Source organism: Zerene cesonia, chromosome 12, assembly GCF_012273895.1.
Source record: "Zerene cesonia ecotype Mississippi chromosome 12, Zerene_cesonia_1.1, whole genome shotgun sequence".
NCBI lineage: Eukaryota > Metazoa > Arthropoda > Insecta > Lepidoptera > Pieridae > Zerene > Zerene cesonia.
In genome coordinates this window covers 1,625,151-1,643,154 of record NC_052113.1, presented here as the reverse complement: position 1 = coordinate 1,643,154, position 18,004 = coordinate 1,625,151, and the positions used below count along the sequence as shown (strand labels likewise).

General features: G+C 33.5%; 1 protein-coding gene across 3 annotated transcripts in view; it reads left to right on the top strand.

The window, feature by feature from the left end:
• LOC119830890 (calmodulin-binding transcription activator 2) overlaps positions 1-15,602 on the top strand; it is a 165,092-nt gene extending 149,490 nt beyond the window's left edge. For 2 of the 3 annotated variants that reach the window (XM_038354076.1, XM_038354075.1), the window contains 11 exons: positions 909-1,099; positions 1,425-1,559; positions 1,697-1,791; positions 3,565-3,632; positions 4,333-4,478; positions 4,711-4,874; positions 5,257-5,393; positions 5,998-6,098; positions 7,378-7,452; positions 10,562-10,666; positions 10,861-15,602. In XM_038354076.1, the coding sequence (XP_038210004.1) occupies positions 909-1,099; positions 1,425-1,559; positions 1,697-1,791; positions 3,565-3,632; positions 4,333-4,478; positions 4,711-4,874; positions 5,257-5,393; positions 5,998-6,098; positions 7,378-7,452; positions 10,562-10,666; positions 10,861-10,939 (1,296 nt within the window). In that variant the 3' untranslated portion in view covers positions 10,940-15,602. Of the gene's footprint in view, positions 1-908; positions 1,100-1,424; positions 1,560-1,696; positions 1,792-3,564; positions 3,633-4,332; positions 4,479-4,710; positions 4,875-5,256; positions 5,394-5,997; positions 6,099-7,377; positions 7,453-10,186; positions 10,212-10,561; positions 10,667-10,860 lie in introns of all 3 variants that reach the window. The other variant, XM_038354077.1, reaches the window with a different exon arrangement.
• The last annotated feature ends 2,402 nt before the right edge of the window (positions 15,603-18,004 follow it).

Here is an 18,004-nt window from a genome sequence, read left to right as displayed (position 1 = left end):
AAAAAAAAAAAAAAAAAAAGAGGTGGAATGAGGTGAGGAAGATTTAGTATGTTTTTGTAAAGATAACCAATACTATTCAAATGTGTTTAATTAGGAAAAATAATGCTGGCACTATGAATACTCAATATTTTCTATTCGGTGATGAAAAATTTAATTGTGAATTGAGACCATTTAAAAAAGCTTTAAAAAGTTTATCTATATCTTTAAACGAGCAATTCTTGTATATATATATTTATATAAGGAATCTCGGAATCGGCTCCAACGATTTTCATGAAATTTTGTATATAGAGGGCTTCGGGGGTGATAAATCGATCTAAAAAAAAAAAAAAAAATACCGAGCAAAGCCCGGTCATCCAGGTACTAAATATAATAACGTGATCAGTCGACAAAGTTAGGCAAGAAACACGGGTTCGAATCCCGCCTCGTGATCAATTTTTTTCTATTCTTTCAAAATTTCTCATTTATAAAGCATTTCAATGCTATAAAACTAAAAATTAAATAAAGGGATATCGTCAGACTCATTGTAAAGTATTTGTAAAATCAGAGTACTTACTCTTACCTTAAGCAAGGTAGTGGTCATAAACAATTAATCCCGTTAAAATGTTGTTCTAATCTAAATCTCTAATTTCTATGTGAATAATCTTAATATATTACACGTCACGTTGTTGTCCGCTATGGACTACTAAACTACTGAACCGATATTGAATAAAATATTGGATACTGTGCAGTTTATCCAACTAGAAAGATAAGGTTTAAACAATTTGGAAGGATAGTTAACATTGAATAACGATATACTTATAATATAATGACAGTTATATAAAATCAAACAAACAACAAATTTGAATGAAAATCAATGAAATCAAATATCGATGGTATTAGTATAAAGTGCTATAATTGTCTCCAATTAGATGGTAGCAAGCGCAGCGGGTCACGTGGACACCGCAGTGGTGCTGGCGCGCTGGAGCGCGGGCACGCGGCGCGAGGCGGGCGCGCGCGCCGCCGCGGCGGCCGCCCGCCGCGCGGGGCACGCCCACCTCGCGGCATTGCTTGATAGGATCCACCCGCCCGCTGGGGATGCGGTTTTTCGAAGACCTCACAGGTGAACCTTACAACGTACATGAGTTTGTATGCAGATACGTGAGTTAGATGCACCCAGATTGTAAAGAAATTGTAAGATACGAATATATGGTGATTTTCTGTGATTTTCTCCGTTCCAATAATTAATAATTATATTAATTATAGTTGCATTATTGTATTTGTCCATAAAAAATATATACCTTATTGTCAAAACTTCTATGCAAGAATGCAATTGAAAATATGCATTTTGAATTTATCCGAACATCCTTCTTCTTCTTTAATTTCATTTCAGAGTGACATCTAAATTAGCTGTACCTACGTTTATTCGACGTATGTAAACTTTTCAGTTTATCGCAAAAGGGTCGAGCCGGGAGCTTGGAGAGTAACTTGGTGAAGCGACCGTCAATTGACAGCGGCATCAATATGGCAGACGCTTTTCGATCTAGTTCCGCTATTGATAAACATGATTCATCTTCTTTAAGGTCAATCATTTATTATTCTTTACAATACTCAGTACTTGATGATTTTAAAAAACATTACTTTTATTGTTGGAGTTTATTCAGACATTTTCATTTAATTGTTCTCTCATTCACTGGTCACGTTAAATTCATAATTCCAGATGGGAACGGAGTATGTCACTACCCTTAGATTCTGATACATCCGAAGATAGTCTTGGAGATATGAAAATAGGACGACGCATGGATCTAGCCCTATGTAAGTTAAAAACAAATATTACCTCCCTGATAGAACAGTTAGTTTTCATTTGCAAATGATTATTTACTTCATCGGCAAAACACCCTCCTTTGGGTATTTCAAAATTTTTCACCTAGCTCATATTATATTTCTAAATTGGAAAGGTTTCAGCGTTGTCACTGAAAAAGTCCCAGCGATGTTACAGCGTTCGAATAGCTTAACTGTTCATATAAGTTCATCTCATCTAAAATTAAGGTAAAAGAGCGTATCGCTCGTCCTCACACTCTGTAGCGCGAAAGTAAGGTCCGAGCGGCAAGTGACAAAGCGCGACGGACCTGTGACTTAGCCGATAGTGGTCGGGTGAAGTGAGGACGCTAGGGCCTAACGGTGCGCGTGCTCGTTGCGAGCGACATAACGACTCCCGCCAAGTCGAATGGTCGGGTAAAGTTAGATGTACACTAGAGGAGTGGTCTCGGTCCAGCCGCGCGACTGACAGTTGTCCGCCCGCGCAGGCGAGACGGCGCCGGAGAGCCCGTCGCCCCCCGCGCCCCCCGCACGCCCCGCGCCGCTCTCGCCCTCGCCCCCGCCCGCGCCTCCGCCCGCGCCCCCGCCCGCGCCCGCTGCAGGTCAGTCCGCGAGCGCGGAACTGTATAGACAGTCTACGGCACACGCCCTTAGCGTTACGGCTGCCATATCGCACTGGGAATCGATCAGGCCCTGGACGAAACGGTTCGATTGACCCGTTGCTATTTGGAGTCAGTGGGTAATTCGGTTAAGAAATAATGAGAAAGGCTGTTCTATACAGTTTCAAGTCGCAGCACCCCCTCCGCTCGACTTGTCTATCGATGTTGTGTATGTAGTAGTTGCATGGCCGCTCTGGCCTTCTTCTTCTAAACAACGTTGTCTGTGTATCTCTGTCTCTCTCTTGCCAGTGTAGCTCAGTCATAGCTATTGGTAGATTTGTAGTTTCTTCTGTATCTATCCAATATCGAGCGGAGATGTCCCGGTGTTGTTAGTAGTGACCTGTTAAAGTCGAGCCGATACATCTTACAAAGAGACTTAGAAATTATCGAAACGTAAGCGTTGGAAACAGTAATTTTGTTGAACTACAAAATTGTTGCTTCCAATTCAGACACAAATAATGCATGATAAGTATCGGTTCCACTTGTTCGATGTTGTCCATCGATGTCGCTTTCAATGGTTCGTAATGGTCTATTCACAGTCATTTAATTCAGACACGACAAAACGACGCCTAACTCAGGAACAGAGTCAGCCACGACATAAGAACAGAATAAATACCCTCAATACTTCACGACACTGCATGGTGGCTTGCATGAAGCGATATACCTATAAAACGGCTTTTTATGTGTAGAATTTACGCTATTTGATTATTGGAAAGGTAAGTTCGCTTTCACTGTGGTTTTACGAGCACATTATAATTATGATCAATATTCGGTGTTGTGTACTTGAATGATAGTGTGATATTGATGTTATATTTAAGGACTTTATGTTAGCATAAGACAGATTAAAAAAAAAATATTGTTTCTATGAATTGTTAATTAAGATCATATTTAAAAGATTCAAATGAATTCTTTCAAAATGATGCTATCGAAAATGTGTTTCATAACAGTAAATTTTCTCCCATTTAAATGCTCGTTTCAATACTATTTGCTAGATCGCACATTTTGACTATGTAGGTAACGATAAATACAGCAAGGATGCAGCCAGATTGACAATCTTTCTTTAGACATCGCGTACTATATATCAATATCCCATTTTATTAACTAATTTCAGGGGAGCAGGATGACAGAGTGTTTACGTTAGCAGAACAGATAATAGCAGCGATGCCAGAGAGAATAAAGGTACGAAGCTATATGGTATAGATAAACGTTTAATTTTCTAGTGGTAGTACTGATTCTATTGAATTTGGGCAAATATTTAGTATATAGTCTGTATTTTTTTCAATACATTGTAATTTTTCTTAGCTCCAGAAGATTAAGGTTAACTTAGAAGATTAAGGTTTACGTTTATTCATAGAATAAAGATTTCAACACGTTGTAATCTAGTATTTTCTTGTGTTTGGTTTCACGCGAGTATTATACATTTAGAAATTAAAAACTTTTCAACGGATTTTAAACGCGATTTATTCATTATATTATTAACCCGACGTTTCGAACACTTTACAGCGAGCGTGGTCACGGGGAGACTGTGACTCCCCGTGACCACGTTGAAAAGTTTTTAATTTCTAAACGTTGTAATCTAATAAAAATAAACTGACATGGTCACTATGCCAAAGCTAGCCATGTTTTTATTGAACAACAGTGTTTAAGTAGACGAAAATACTTGACCTTTATTTACGAATCAATCTTATCATTCTTTCTTCTTTCAATTAATCTTAATATATTAGCAATATAAGCCTGCCCGAAGTTCAGAAATCTTAAAAGATATCTGAGCTGCATGGTTTTTAACGTTAACGCAATTGGTGCAGGAAATAGCGAAAATGGTCAATTTTATTACTATTATGGTCACCTTCGGGAACATTGCATTCCTCTGTTTTTCTAGAACGAAAGCTCTTCATTACTCTCCGGCTGCGAGCTGGACAGCGGCTCTGGTGGCGGTGATGACGCGCTCATGGTCCCGCTGCTCGATGACACCACCACATTCAACACTGAGTTCAATTTTGAGTTCTGCGACAATACGTATAGGACGTAAGTTGCTTTTGCTGAGAATAGCTGAGAATTCCCTACATGATCGCATGCAATGATCGACATCTCTCTGTTAGTCTTCCCGTGACTACGCTCGTTGTAAAATGTTCGATAAAATTACCTTTAATATCCGTTTAAATGTTGTCCGTTAAAAGTTCCACTCCAATCTGTTAAAAGTCTTTTTCTTAAAGTAAAAATCAAACGCATGTTAATATATTTAATGTTAATCCACCAGCTACTGCGGCGGCTCGACCCCGTGTTCCTCCGGATCAGTATCTCCCGGCTCGGCGCTATCCCCACCGCCGGCGTCGCCGCTTTCGGCGCTGCCGTGCGCGCCCTCCGCCACACTGCAAGAGTTCCTTAACACCACCACACATTTATCCAGCTTGACTCTTAATGGTATGTTGTTTGCTCGTTTGATTCGGGGAATAATAATATAATATAGGTAGAAGTTGAATTGCTTCTTTCGCGTTCATGAAATTTGTCAATCAGTCAATCATCTTTATCAATTATTCGTCGATTTCATTTTCATATATCTGTCAACGAAGGACCTCAATCAGAACAGCTGTTTAGTGATCAATCAATACATCAATATGTACCGCACTTAACATGGCTTCAGTCACCAAAGTATCTACCTCCTTGACTATTAAATAATATCCGTTCCGATAAGTTAGCTTCCTTTTCATCTAAATTCAGTGGCACATAATGCAAAATCGTGATCGTAATAAAGTATCTGTTTACCTTCCCACAACGTTTAAAATGCAATAATCTCTGGTAACAGATCGTGAACAACGCGAGGTATACTCAGCGGCAATGACGATCCAAAAGGCGTACCGGCAGTACCGCGGGCGCCAGCTGCAGCGCCGCGCCGCCGCCGCCGCCATCACCATACAGAACTGCTATCGGCGGTACAAACAGGTATCGTGTCACTGAATGGATGTTCTATAATCACAGACTGGCAGTTCGTTTCAACTTTAATCAGACTTGTGTCTATCGCATTAAACCTAAAGGTTGAGAGTTCAAAGAGGATAGCAAAAATTAAAATGATTTTAACACATAATTTACATAAACTGCTGCTGTTTTCGATGAAAAAAGCAGTAGGAAAGAAATTGATGGGTCTAAAACAAATTGAAATTAGAAACAAAATTTATATGGACGTAGGCAATGATGGCGTAAATCTTTAAGAGTCTGTTGTTCTTGCAGGAATAGAATAGGAATTATAATGATGCTCTAGATGCTTCGACTGTATTAAGTAGAATAACACTAAACTTCCCACAGCTACTATAGTATACCTACTAATATAGCGGAAACTAAAAAACAATACATACAACGATTTATATACGGTCTTTTTGTCTAATCATGAATTCCCTTTGTCGCGAAATTTCCAACTATTACTACTATCTACTACAACCTAACGAATTAAAAAGTGAATAAGAAATACATTTAATGAGTTTCATACGATCTCGTCCATTCAATATAGAAATTTCGAGAACAATTAGACTAACATCACAAACTTTTCCAGTTCGCGTACTTGAAGCAGATGCACGCGGCCGCAACGGTGATTCAGCGCGGCTTCCGCTCGCATCGCCAGCGGCGGCTGCAGGCCAACAGCAATACTATCAAGTGAGACATTACAATCATTCTAATGTATTCCTTTCGGATAGATATATCATAAATTGCTAACCGACGACTTTATGTAAATCCCGTACGGTTGAAATTTCTATAATTTTCTAAATTTTGTAACCAATACTTTTCATAAGGTATTAAAAACGTAAAACTATTAAACCATTGTTCGGTATCGGTAGAGCAGTTTTGATGTGGCGCTAGAATATGAAATACATACATTTTAAGGTATATAATCGCAATTCATTCATTCAATATAATGATTGATATCGCCATAAGTATATTAAGATATTTTAATGATCACTAATTATTATAATCTAACAAGCTTTCAACGATATATAAGTGGTTAATTCTTCAATGAATAAACCTTTAATATGCATTCTTAACTTATCATATAGGTTTAATAATATTGCCAATTAACAAGAAATGCATTGTGCGATGTTCAAATGGAAAATACTACATACAAGATTAAGATATTATTTTTTGATTAATTATTATTAATAACAAAAAAAATATATTTGTATATATACTCTAGTTTTTAGGAGGGGAGTACTTTAAATTTGGTCATAGTCGTGAGTAAATGGTAGCGAGAAAACGAATATTTATAAATGAGATGTTGTGTAATCAATAATACTTAATTTTTTTTAAACTAAAACATTGCTCTATATGTTTGTAGCAATTTAATTTAATTATTTGTTTGTTTCTTTGCTTTTATATGTAATTTTTGGATGTCAGCGAATATTCAAAATGCTATTTGTTAATTTTTTTAATTTTAGAGAGAATGTCTAACATTTGATTTTTTAAGCTTATAGATGAAATTACCAAAAAACCTTCAATCACCTATTATTGTCCTTTTATTTAGTATATTGCAACAGGAAATATTAGGCATAATTAACCAAATAATATAATCTGTAAAATTTTACTAGCAAATTTATATTTTCTTGTAGATACATTTATATTGGTATTTTCTTGTGTTTGATTTTACGCGAGTATTATACGTTTAGAAATTAAAGACTTTAAAACGGATTTTAATCGCGATTTATTCATTATATGAAATGAGACTCATCTCACGGTCTCCCCGTGACCACACGCTCGCTGTAAGGTGTTCGAAACGTCGGGTTAATAATATAATGAATAAATCGCGTATAAAATCTTTAATTTCTAGATTTATATTGGGTTAAAATAAAGTTGGAAAAATCGTATCTCATCCCTTTTCTATCTGGTTATTTAGCAACTGTTTATTTTCAGCTGTTTTTATACCTAACCAATTGTTATACAGAAAAACGTACTCACAACGACGTCAGAACCAGGCGGCAAGGAAAATTCAGCAATTCATGAGACAGACGAAGATTAAGTAAGTTTTTATATCTAATTTATTTAATTATTAGCTGCTTCCCGCGGTTTGATTCTTCTAAATGAGTTCTCTTTTCTTTTTGTTTTAATCCCAAGGTTCCCTTATACAACACAATATTTGCAATATTCAATAAAAGGTGCCTAAATTGTTCTTTATAACATTGGGTATCTTCCACTGAAAGTCCAGGCAAAATTGGTCCATCCATTTCATGGATTATCCGGAATAAACAATAGACAAAAATTGAAAAAAAATGCTTTTTGGTGTCATGTGCTTTATTATGTATCCATATATATCTATATATATATATATATGTAAATTAGTAACTAACTCTTATTTTATAATTACAAACTAACACTCAAATTTTAGTTATACTTATAGATTGTAGATAAATAATAATAAAAGATATTAATAAACGAGATTTGTGATCATTAAAAAATATATAAGTATAAAATTAATTTCGGTAAAAACATTTATAGTTTTAACTACGACAATTGAAAAACCTTTATTTTGCATAAATGGAAGTCAGTCTTAATTTTCAATTCCAATTTATAGCTTACAGCAAAGTATTTCAGTAGTCATATGTTCTTAACATAATTCAACTCTTCTTACCGGAACATGATATCTATTCACCTTAAAATACAATTTTAAAGTGTGAATAATTTAATAAGAATAAGTTTCAATAACAAATATATTACTATACTAGCTGCGCTCCGCGGTTTCACCCGCGACAGTTCGTATCCCGTAGGAATATCGGGATAAAAAGTTGCCTATATTTTATTCCAGTTGTCTACGTACCAAATTTCATTGCAATCGGTTCAGTAATTTTTGCGTGAAAGGGCAACAAACACACACACATCCTTACAAACTTTCGCATTTATAATATATTAGTAGGATTAGTAGGATATTATTATTAACGAATACAAAATGAGGTTTTGTTACTTCTATAAATAAATGAAAAAAAATATTGAAGCGAGCAATCCCTTCAATATGTTATTACTCTCATATCTTTAGACCACACAACCTTAATTAAAAAAGTCATAACTCTGTTTAAGCGATATAATAAATAGCTACGTACTTCAATATTAGCTCTATCCTATCTAAGAAATTTTGAAAGAATAGGAAATTTTTTTTCTATTCTTTCAAAATTTCTCATTTATAAAGCATTTCAATGCTATAAAACTAAAAATTAAATCTATCCTATCTATTTATAGTATTATTGTGTCAAATTCCCTAAAATTTATTTTATGCGAAAGGACGCCTATATTACTTACCCAAACTAATATATAAAACTCGTTATACAAACATATAAATCTCTGAGTGTTGGTTAGTGTATTGAATATGGTCTACACGAATTATATTCCATTGTGAGTCGATAAAATTATATTAACGTAATACAGAGGGTTTACGTGGATTTCGTGTGATTCGTGGTTTATTTTTACTTTCTGGAATGTTCTATTTTTATTCCTTTATGGACATTTTTTGAGTTGAGTTTGTAAATTATAACCGTTTACAGTTTAGATCCTTTGAGCGTTCAGGATTCAAGATACCTAGTCATTTGGGACCTGCGTGTAGTTATTTGGGATTATAGTAGTTTTATTAAACTGTCATTAACACTCGCGATGTTTACATGTATGAGAACTTTCTGTTTTGAGTTATTTTTAAATATTTTAATGCTCAATTTTAAGCAAATTAGTTTATCAAATCTCTTCAAATACTAATTTCTGTATATTTGACTTATTATGAGCTATTAATACACGAGATATATAAAATGTACAATTTATTTATCGATAAACATATTTTTAAAGAACTAAAAAACACGCTTATATCATATATTGAACTAAATTGTTTCTCTTGCTCATAGATAGGTTAGGAAATTATTAATCTTGATAAATCCTAATCACGATGATAAGACGTAATTATTTTATATTAATGTGGATCAAAACCGAGTCTAAAGGAATCGGTTATAATAATAAAAGGATACAGATGAATCTAATAAATAATAAAATTTGTATGCTATACCATTGACTGCCTCCTTGGTACAGCGGTAAACGCTTGAGAGTAGAACCGAGGGGTCCTGGTTTCGAGTCCCGGTGGGGACTCGCAAAAAAATGTCTCAGCCTGGCAGGACACAAAAGGCTGATCACCAACTTGTTCATAAAGAAAATCGATCAGTGAAACAGATGAATATCTTCTGCCCCATACCCCAGTAGGGGACGCGGGACTTCACACGCACTATGCTGTGTTTGATAAGTACTATACCCAGTATATCTAAGCGTATATATTATAAATGAATTTTAATCTAAGAGAAGTAATTTCCAATTCCTAGAGAACACACAAACTCTGGATTGATAAAAAGTTTTCTCGTTAACTTAGTAAATCTTTGTACAATATTACATTGTCTTATCACTACAAAGTCGGCCCTTTATCAAAATAATTTCGACACAGTAGACTCTGTTTTGTTTTATTTTCTGAGTAAGTTTAATCTTGCGGAGTTTCATCTGGATCGTTTGTATTTCTTGAATTTGATTTTCTTATTTCTACACTGGTACTTGACAAATCTAAGTCTAATTAAATTATTTTGGTAACTACACTATATTCTAAAACTAAACGAATTTCAGCTAGATACGACTTAGTTTTTCTCATTTTCATCATTATAACAATATCTTATGTCTTATTACGTAAAATGGGGTCACTAAATATCAATTAATACAATACTATTTTTGCATGCGGCCAGTACTTGGGAGGAATTTTCTACAAACGTAAGTCGTAGCAATCAATTCAATTCACCTAGAATTTATCTTAACAATAATGTTTATCTATTTTAGATCACTGCATTCGTTGATGAAACAAACTTATTTAAGTTATTGACGTTCCTGGTACTTCCTTAAATTGTAAAATGGGACCAAACTACAACATAACAACTACAACAATTTCTTATCAAACTCACGTCACGTGAATTGGTTCAAAACTCACGGAGTTATAAAGTGGCAAAGCCAAAAATAATACAATCGAATTTAGAACTTAGTTTTAGGAACGTCGTTTGACTAAAATCGAAGCTTTTTAAAAAAAGAACAAGCATTATTAAATGCGTACGATTTGTTTCGTCCAGATTGCAGAGCGAACGAGCCGCAAGCGCGAGGGGGGGCCGGCCATCGCTGGGTGCCCACCAAAGCTCGTCGCAGCACATCACCAGTACAACACCCACGCCTAATAGGTAAATTAAAGTCATCCTCTAGCGATTCATAGCATAGCATGTAATGTTTTGATTTTACAAATGATAAGCGCTGTTCTTGAGGTCTTTGTTTGAAAATTATTTGCTTTTTTAATAATTCGAATTTGTAATTTACATTGAAGTTAAAAATTGAAGGTTTATGCAATGATTAATCCATTATTTATTGTTTGTTAAAGGATCATTGATTATCTAGCGCCCGAATCACCCATGAATGCCGATGATGATTTACTGATCGAGCTTTTGTTTAAAATGTGACCTGACACCGTGCTACGATTATTTACCGAAGATATTCGTTATAACATCAACTGTTCTGAAGTCATACGTAAATGTAGGCGCTTTAAGGTTCTAATTTGAAAAGCAAAAATTAGTTACTAACTGTGTCTATCTTGTTTATTAGTTGTAAGATTCTCTTTCCTTTCAATTCACACACATTACTATTGCATCAAATTACAGATATATTCCTCAAAACAGGTTTCTTCGAGTTGTGAATGAACTCAGGCCTTTAATAACTTATAACGTTCGTTAAATGATTCTCCTTCCTCGGATTTAATTTGTACATATTTTTTTTATATTATTGATTTGGTATCATCTACTGTTTTTATTTTACTTTTGATGTGTTCGGAATATGACTTATTAAAGATATTTTCTTCTCTTTTACGTTGAAACTTCAGGTCATAGACAGGGTTATATTTAGTATAAATTTTATCGTATTTGTATTATATTTTCATAATATATTTTTGAGAAATTTGTTTAGAACATTTATTGGAATCATATTTTTGAAACTAAATTGGATATAAAATAATTCTCCTAGATCGCCGACGATATTCAAAATGATTTTTGAAAATTCTTAGATTCATACATTTTACGTCATTGCAAGATAATTAAAGTGTAATCTTTTGTTCCGTTTACTTTAACGAAGGGTATTTTTTAAATAAGTTTTGGATTATTAATTTGTTTTCTAAGTATGGTTTCCACGGTGGAGTTAAAGAGTGTAGGTTAAGTACAAATTCAAATTATTAAAAGCCACTGTTCTTATAAAGTAGATGCACCTAGCGTATTATACAATAAACCCGACGAGCTGTGAGTATTTTGAGATTTTATCGTATTTAAGAAAAAAAAGTTAGGTTTACTATTGGTCTAACGTTTACCGTAAAGGTTTCATTCCAGCCTAATAGGTTAATTCTCTTTAGTCGACGCAGAGAGCACATAGGCAACGGGTACCGTACATTCCTTAGACGTTATTGTCTTGAAAATTGTTTTCTATTATTGTTTCTGTTTCATCTTTACCATTGTTAACTTTCTTAAAGATTTCAATATATTATTATTGTTCGAAATTTTCAATTCCCCCACCCCTAGTTCCTACTTCAACAACTATATAATATATAACTTAATATCGATAAAAATCGAAATTAGTTCATTAGATAGTTAACTTTATTTTAGATTCCTTAATAAAGCTAAATGCCATACTAATCTAGCGTTCATGAAAAAATAAGGTTGTGCACCACTTAAATATAGAAATAACTACCTAAATATTCCCTTTTTCTGGATTCTCTGATATTTTAACGTAGTTATATAGATATTAGATTAAGATATTAGAAGTAATCATAGCTTAACATAGACGGAATGCTGCCGTCGAGATATTTTCGATTCGTATTTTTATAAAGCAAAAGTTACGAATGACTAAGATTGCTTTGCTTGTGCAGGGCCGTGGATCAGATTTCTTAATTATATCTTCGTTTACTGTATCTTCTTCTTTGTCTTATTTCTATTTAACTTCACAAATAATATATTAAAAGGAAAGAGCATTTATATTGTGTTAACATTCAAATAAACATTCAGAGATTGTTTCTTTACTAATAAATTTGTAAATCTTGCATTCTTTTATTCGAGGAAAGAATATATTGGCCCGGAAATGTCGGACGTAAGAGGAAGATTTTTATATTATTAACGATTTCCATCAATGGTATCGTGTTGAAGGTTTGATAAGAGTTTTTGCTAAAAATTTTTGAATAAATTGTTCTCTCGACAATCTTTAAAATTTAATCGTAAGTAAGAGTAAGCGTAAGTAAACGCTGGAAATCATTAATAATAATAGCGATTGGTAGATGAAATTTATGAATGTGAAACGACGAAGTTTGAGAATAACCGTCCAGTCGTGGCGGCTTTTGCGCCCTCTGGTGGCCATAAAGCGGAACCTTTCGAGCGAGATTTGAAACATCTTCAATGCTAGTGTCCCAGCGCTGGTTGCCTGGGAACGCATCCGAGAGCGCGCGAATGTAACATGTACATTTTATATTTTTGGATTGCTAATTTTAAGATGCTATATTTATATATGTATACGTAGATGGCGGATACGTGATCAGTATTTCGGGATGTATGTCGCCAAACTTTTGACTTATTGATTTCTCATAATATTCTCGTTTCGTTAAAGGCAATAAGGTCGTTTAGCTAGTGGTCATAATGTATATTTTTGAACAGCGAGCACGATTGCTTTCGGAACGCCAACGATATACATATTTTAAAGAGGACGTAGTTAGTGGTATAAAATATTTTTAACAATTATCGAGAAAACTGAAAGCAATAATATTTTTGTGGTAAAATTACTCCGGTTTATAGGAAGAGAGTATTTTAATATCCACACAAACGTCAGTTACAATTGAATTATATAGATTGCTTTTTAGTGCCCACCGTATCTTATGCTCCATTTTTTTATTACGTTTAGTCACAAAAATGATATAAAAAAAAACAAAAAAAAGAACACATTCCTTTCAATGTTATTGTATGGAGATGTTTCATTTACATGACAAATACGAATATAAGATGAATTCTTCGCTTTTAGTGCGATGTACCATAATTATAAAATCGACACCTTTATTTTAACCAGTTAAGACTACATATTGAAAAACTTTTAATTTGAACAGTGTTTATATGTATCCTTGACAGCTCTAAATCAGGAGCTCGTTACTACATAATAAAGAAAATATAAGCTGGCTGATTGTTTCTTTTATTTTGTTTTTTGAGGAGCATTGGCTACGGAAAGCCGTAGTGATTGACCACAGCTAAAAGATAGTGCACTAGAAGTAGATATAGTTAGATAAATACATATAGAAATGGAAGAAAAAATGAAAAAATCTTGAAATCTATACATAGAATTTAAATTAAAAAATTTAACTACTTTTTATTATTATATTAATAAGAAGCTTGTTCACACATTTTAAAATCGTATTTAGTAATAGCTAAGTATAACGAATAGGATCGTGTTATAAGGAGTGGATTGAAAGCTAGTGATATTATTGTTGGGTTTTAGTTAATTTTTGGCGATCAATAACGTATAATCGGTTTAAAATTTTGAGTGTTTTTACTAAACAATTCTCTTTTTATGTACTTCGAATGGATTGGTCAACGAAACTGTAAAAATTCTCAAAATTTATCGGCCACAATTTTGCGCCAGAGGCGACTAATTGTAACTATTGTGATAAAATTGCAAAAGTGATGATTTCGCGAATGACTATTGAGTTTTATTGAGTAGAACTTGCTGTTTTTTATGTAAAGTGCCATTTGGATTGTTGAGTTTTAGTATTAAAATATTTATAGCTTGTATTTTATACAGGTTGATATTTTGTATTCATTTAAACGTTTTATTATTTTTATGAGAAAATGCATCAATTATAAAAAAAAAAAACGTTCAACTATAATCGTTTTCAAAGATTAATGAATAGCTTTTAAGTGGAGGACAAATTTCATTAATCAGATTTATTGGAGCAAAATATCAATCTGGTTTAGACGCCTGCCTAATATATGATATTGCATATCACGTAGATATTATGAAATTGATTTCTCTAGCAATATAGCTTTCGTTATTGAATCGCTAGTCTTAGGCATTATATGATTGTTTGCTTAATTTTATACACTAATAGGCGTATGTTTTTTCCTGATACCAAGTATTAGAGTAATTAGATGAGAGTCACAATTGTTTTAGAAGTTAATTTCGAATTTGCATATAGTTGCTTACGGTTTAACGTAACTTTGATAGCGAATTTATGATGTTTTTTTTTATATGTATATAAAATTGTATGCATTGTAATCATTGTTATTAAGTTTCAATATATTATAGAGAGTGTAAAAATTTGTTATATACTACCAGTATCAAGTATTTAACACCATATGGAGAAGGATGTGTGAATGTGTGGTTTGAGAGGTATCCAGTTACATCTTACGCCTGAAACTTGTTATATTTTTGGTGTTATTTAATTTTCCTGTTATTTGTTATAAACTTTTGTTTTATTATTTGTACAGCGTTTTATTTATTTAAATACGAAATAGATGGACTTTAAGGATAATGATTTGAAGGTGTTAGCTTTATCATAACTGTTTAAATTGTTACGACTTGCTTCATTGATATTGTTTCAGTTTTGAAATATTTGTTGTGTTATAAATATTTCGTCTTTAAGTGCAAATATTGTTCAATGCATTTTTAATTATTATTATATTTTATCTAATAACACTTGGAAAGTTTTGGATTAAGCCTTAACTACTAATCGATAATAGAATATTTAAAAATGCAATAAAATTAATAAATCTGTATGAAAGAAAATTTAAAATGATTATAGATGGTAAAGGTTGTAATTCATGCAAAATAGTACTCTAGTGTGAAAACATAAAGATTATAATAGAATGATGACACATAAATAATTTAATTTCGCTCGAGTTTAGCAATTACTAGTCATGTGTTTGTTTGATATTTACACTATTGTTTATATACCTAATGTTATTTATCGAATTATTTTGGGCTAAAGAAATGATATTCGCTGGATACTGTGTATTTTGAAATGAAAAATAATCTTCCTTTGTAATTATTATAATCTATAAACACTACAAATTGTGATTCAAAGCAATTTAAATAATACTGCTGATTAAATTTTGTTGTTTTATTCCATATCCTTAGCATATGTATAAGATAGAAGTCGCTCGTCCCGGCTCCGCCCGGACTTCAAGATTCCTGATAAAAATTATACCATACCCTGTCTGTATACCAAATTTCATCAAAATCCGTTCTGTACTTTCTTTTATAATATTAGTGTGATTTTAATGTGTATTTTACACACATCGTAATTTTCCAATCCAGCATCCAAATTTAGTCCCTATAAGCATCCAAATTAAGTCCCTATAAGTTGCTATCAAATATTATTATAAATAACATCAATACTAAGTAAGAAAGCCTTTTATGTTTAGTAAAACAATGAACATTTATTAATTAATTACATTACGAACATTTATGAATTTATTGATTAAGTTTACTATCTCGACAAGGTTTTTGACGTGACGTCTTAAATTAGGTTGCGGCTCGGAGGCACTCATGAAAAAGTGTAACGCCCGGTAACGTTACGATGAGTCACCGAACTATGATCGGTCCGTCGCGCTCGCAGCACTAGAGAATTAGGCGCATTGAATCGGCGCGTGCTTGTGTCTCTGTCTCTGTCTTTTTAGTAAACAAAATATATTTTCTATAGTTAAAATTTGTGCAATTCTTATTTTCATTCAAGTCCTTGTTCCTATTGTGCAATTTAATAATATTCATATCAATAAATATTCTACCGAGAAAAAGACGTTGTCACGTAAAATCTTCGCCCGTAAAAGCGACTTTACAGGCAACCATTTTTTTAAGGGATTATTAAACACTTTTATTCATTATTAACCGTGTCCTCCGCTTTATTTGCGGACTGATCTCTATTCCTGATCTGATCCTCTATGTCAACCCTTTGTAAGAAGCGCTGGTTTGAACCTGCTCTTTTCACTGCGAGCTACCTATTTTTATAAATTTAATTGGAATCGATAATGTGCTTCATGAGGAACGCTTTACAAAGAAAAAAGGTGTGTGTGCGATTCAAACACGATACAAGTGAAACTTCAGTTAATCGACAAAAGAACGAAGTATGGAACAAAGAGGAGAGACCGATAATATAAAATAGTATGTACTTATATATTTCTGTCTCATTCTTTGCCGGCTTCATTCTACACATTTTTGTATTTGTATCTCTTGCCTGTCGTTTTTCCGTTGCATCAGGTTTGAAATCACAACGATTCTAAAGAAGTTTCACTTCAACAATTATTTGAACACATACACACACAAATATACATAATAACTTACATAAAAAGTATTAAATCTTTAACATGAAGAAAATATAACGTTACAGATGGACAGGCATTTTTATTTATAAATAAAAATCGTACAAAATTTAATAGTAGTGAACATGTTGCGATAGTGAACGATTTTATATATAGAAGTTAAAGATATTTAAATAGCCTTATTAAAAGAATCTATAAGTTAGTAAAACGGTGAAATAAATATTTCTTGTAGCGCATCACACGTATGCGTAGCTTAAGATGTAGCCCGTAGCCGCATAGCATAGTAATTTCGTAGTACATTTATCTCAATTTATTGTAAGCCCGGCGAGTGACGACCCTCATCGGATGGTCTTCACTTCGAATGGAATTATGCCTTCATATTTTATTTCATATTTTCTATGTTAGGCCGGAAAACGAAGTTCTTGGTTCGCTTGATGGTGTAGCGATATCCACCCCCAATGAAAATTTGTACAAGTACTTGGTTTTTGCAGAAGTAAATGCAAAATTGTTGTCCGCATGAAAGGGATAAGGAAAGGAACAATGACAGAAAAAAAACATCTAGTTCCCTCACTCACCGTACGAAACACAGTAGCATTTTTATGCCACTATTTCACTCTCGTCTTCTGTGTGGTACCTACCGTTGCGAGCTGGCCAAATTCACGCAGAAGCCTGCCACTTCCAGAGAGATGATTTAAACGTTATTTTTTAACAAACGACACTTTAATACATATTAATTCAAGTCTTTTAATTACAAAGCTTATAAAAAAAGATCAGGAATGAAAGCAAGGCTTTATAATTTAAATATTTATTTCCTATAAAATTTACAAATGTACATAATAATTTACAAATCATCACTGTCCTTTACTGTAAAGGGATATTAAGGTTTCGGTGGTGGCATAGGTGAAACTCTGTACGGAGGTTGCACAACGAACGGTAACTGCACAACTTTGGGCGAGTACTGTATACTGCCTGCGAAGCCGTAGTGCACTTGACTTGGACCGTAGGTACGGTGGGCGACTTGAGTGTAGCCTTGCTTTTGTGTAAGTGAAGTTTTCGTGAAATATTTTTCATGAGCATCCAGCCATCTTTGAACCTGAAAATTAATGTAATTATTGAAATGCATTAAAGAAGTACATATGGCCTGAATCTTGATTAGGGGCTAGTGTCCCTGCAGGTGAAATATTATGTTGTATA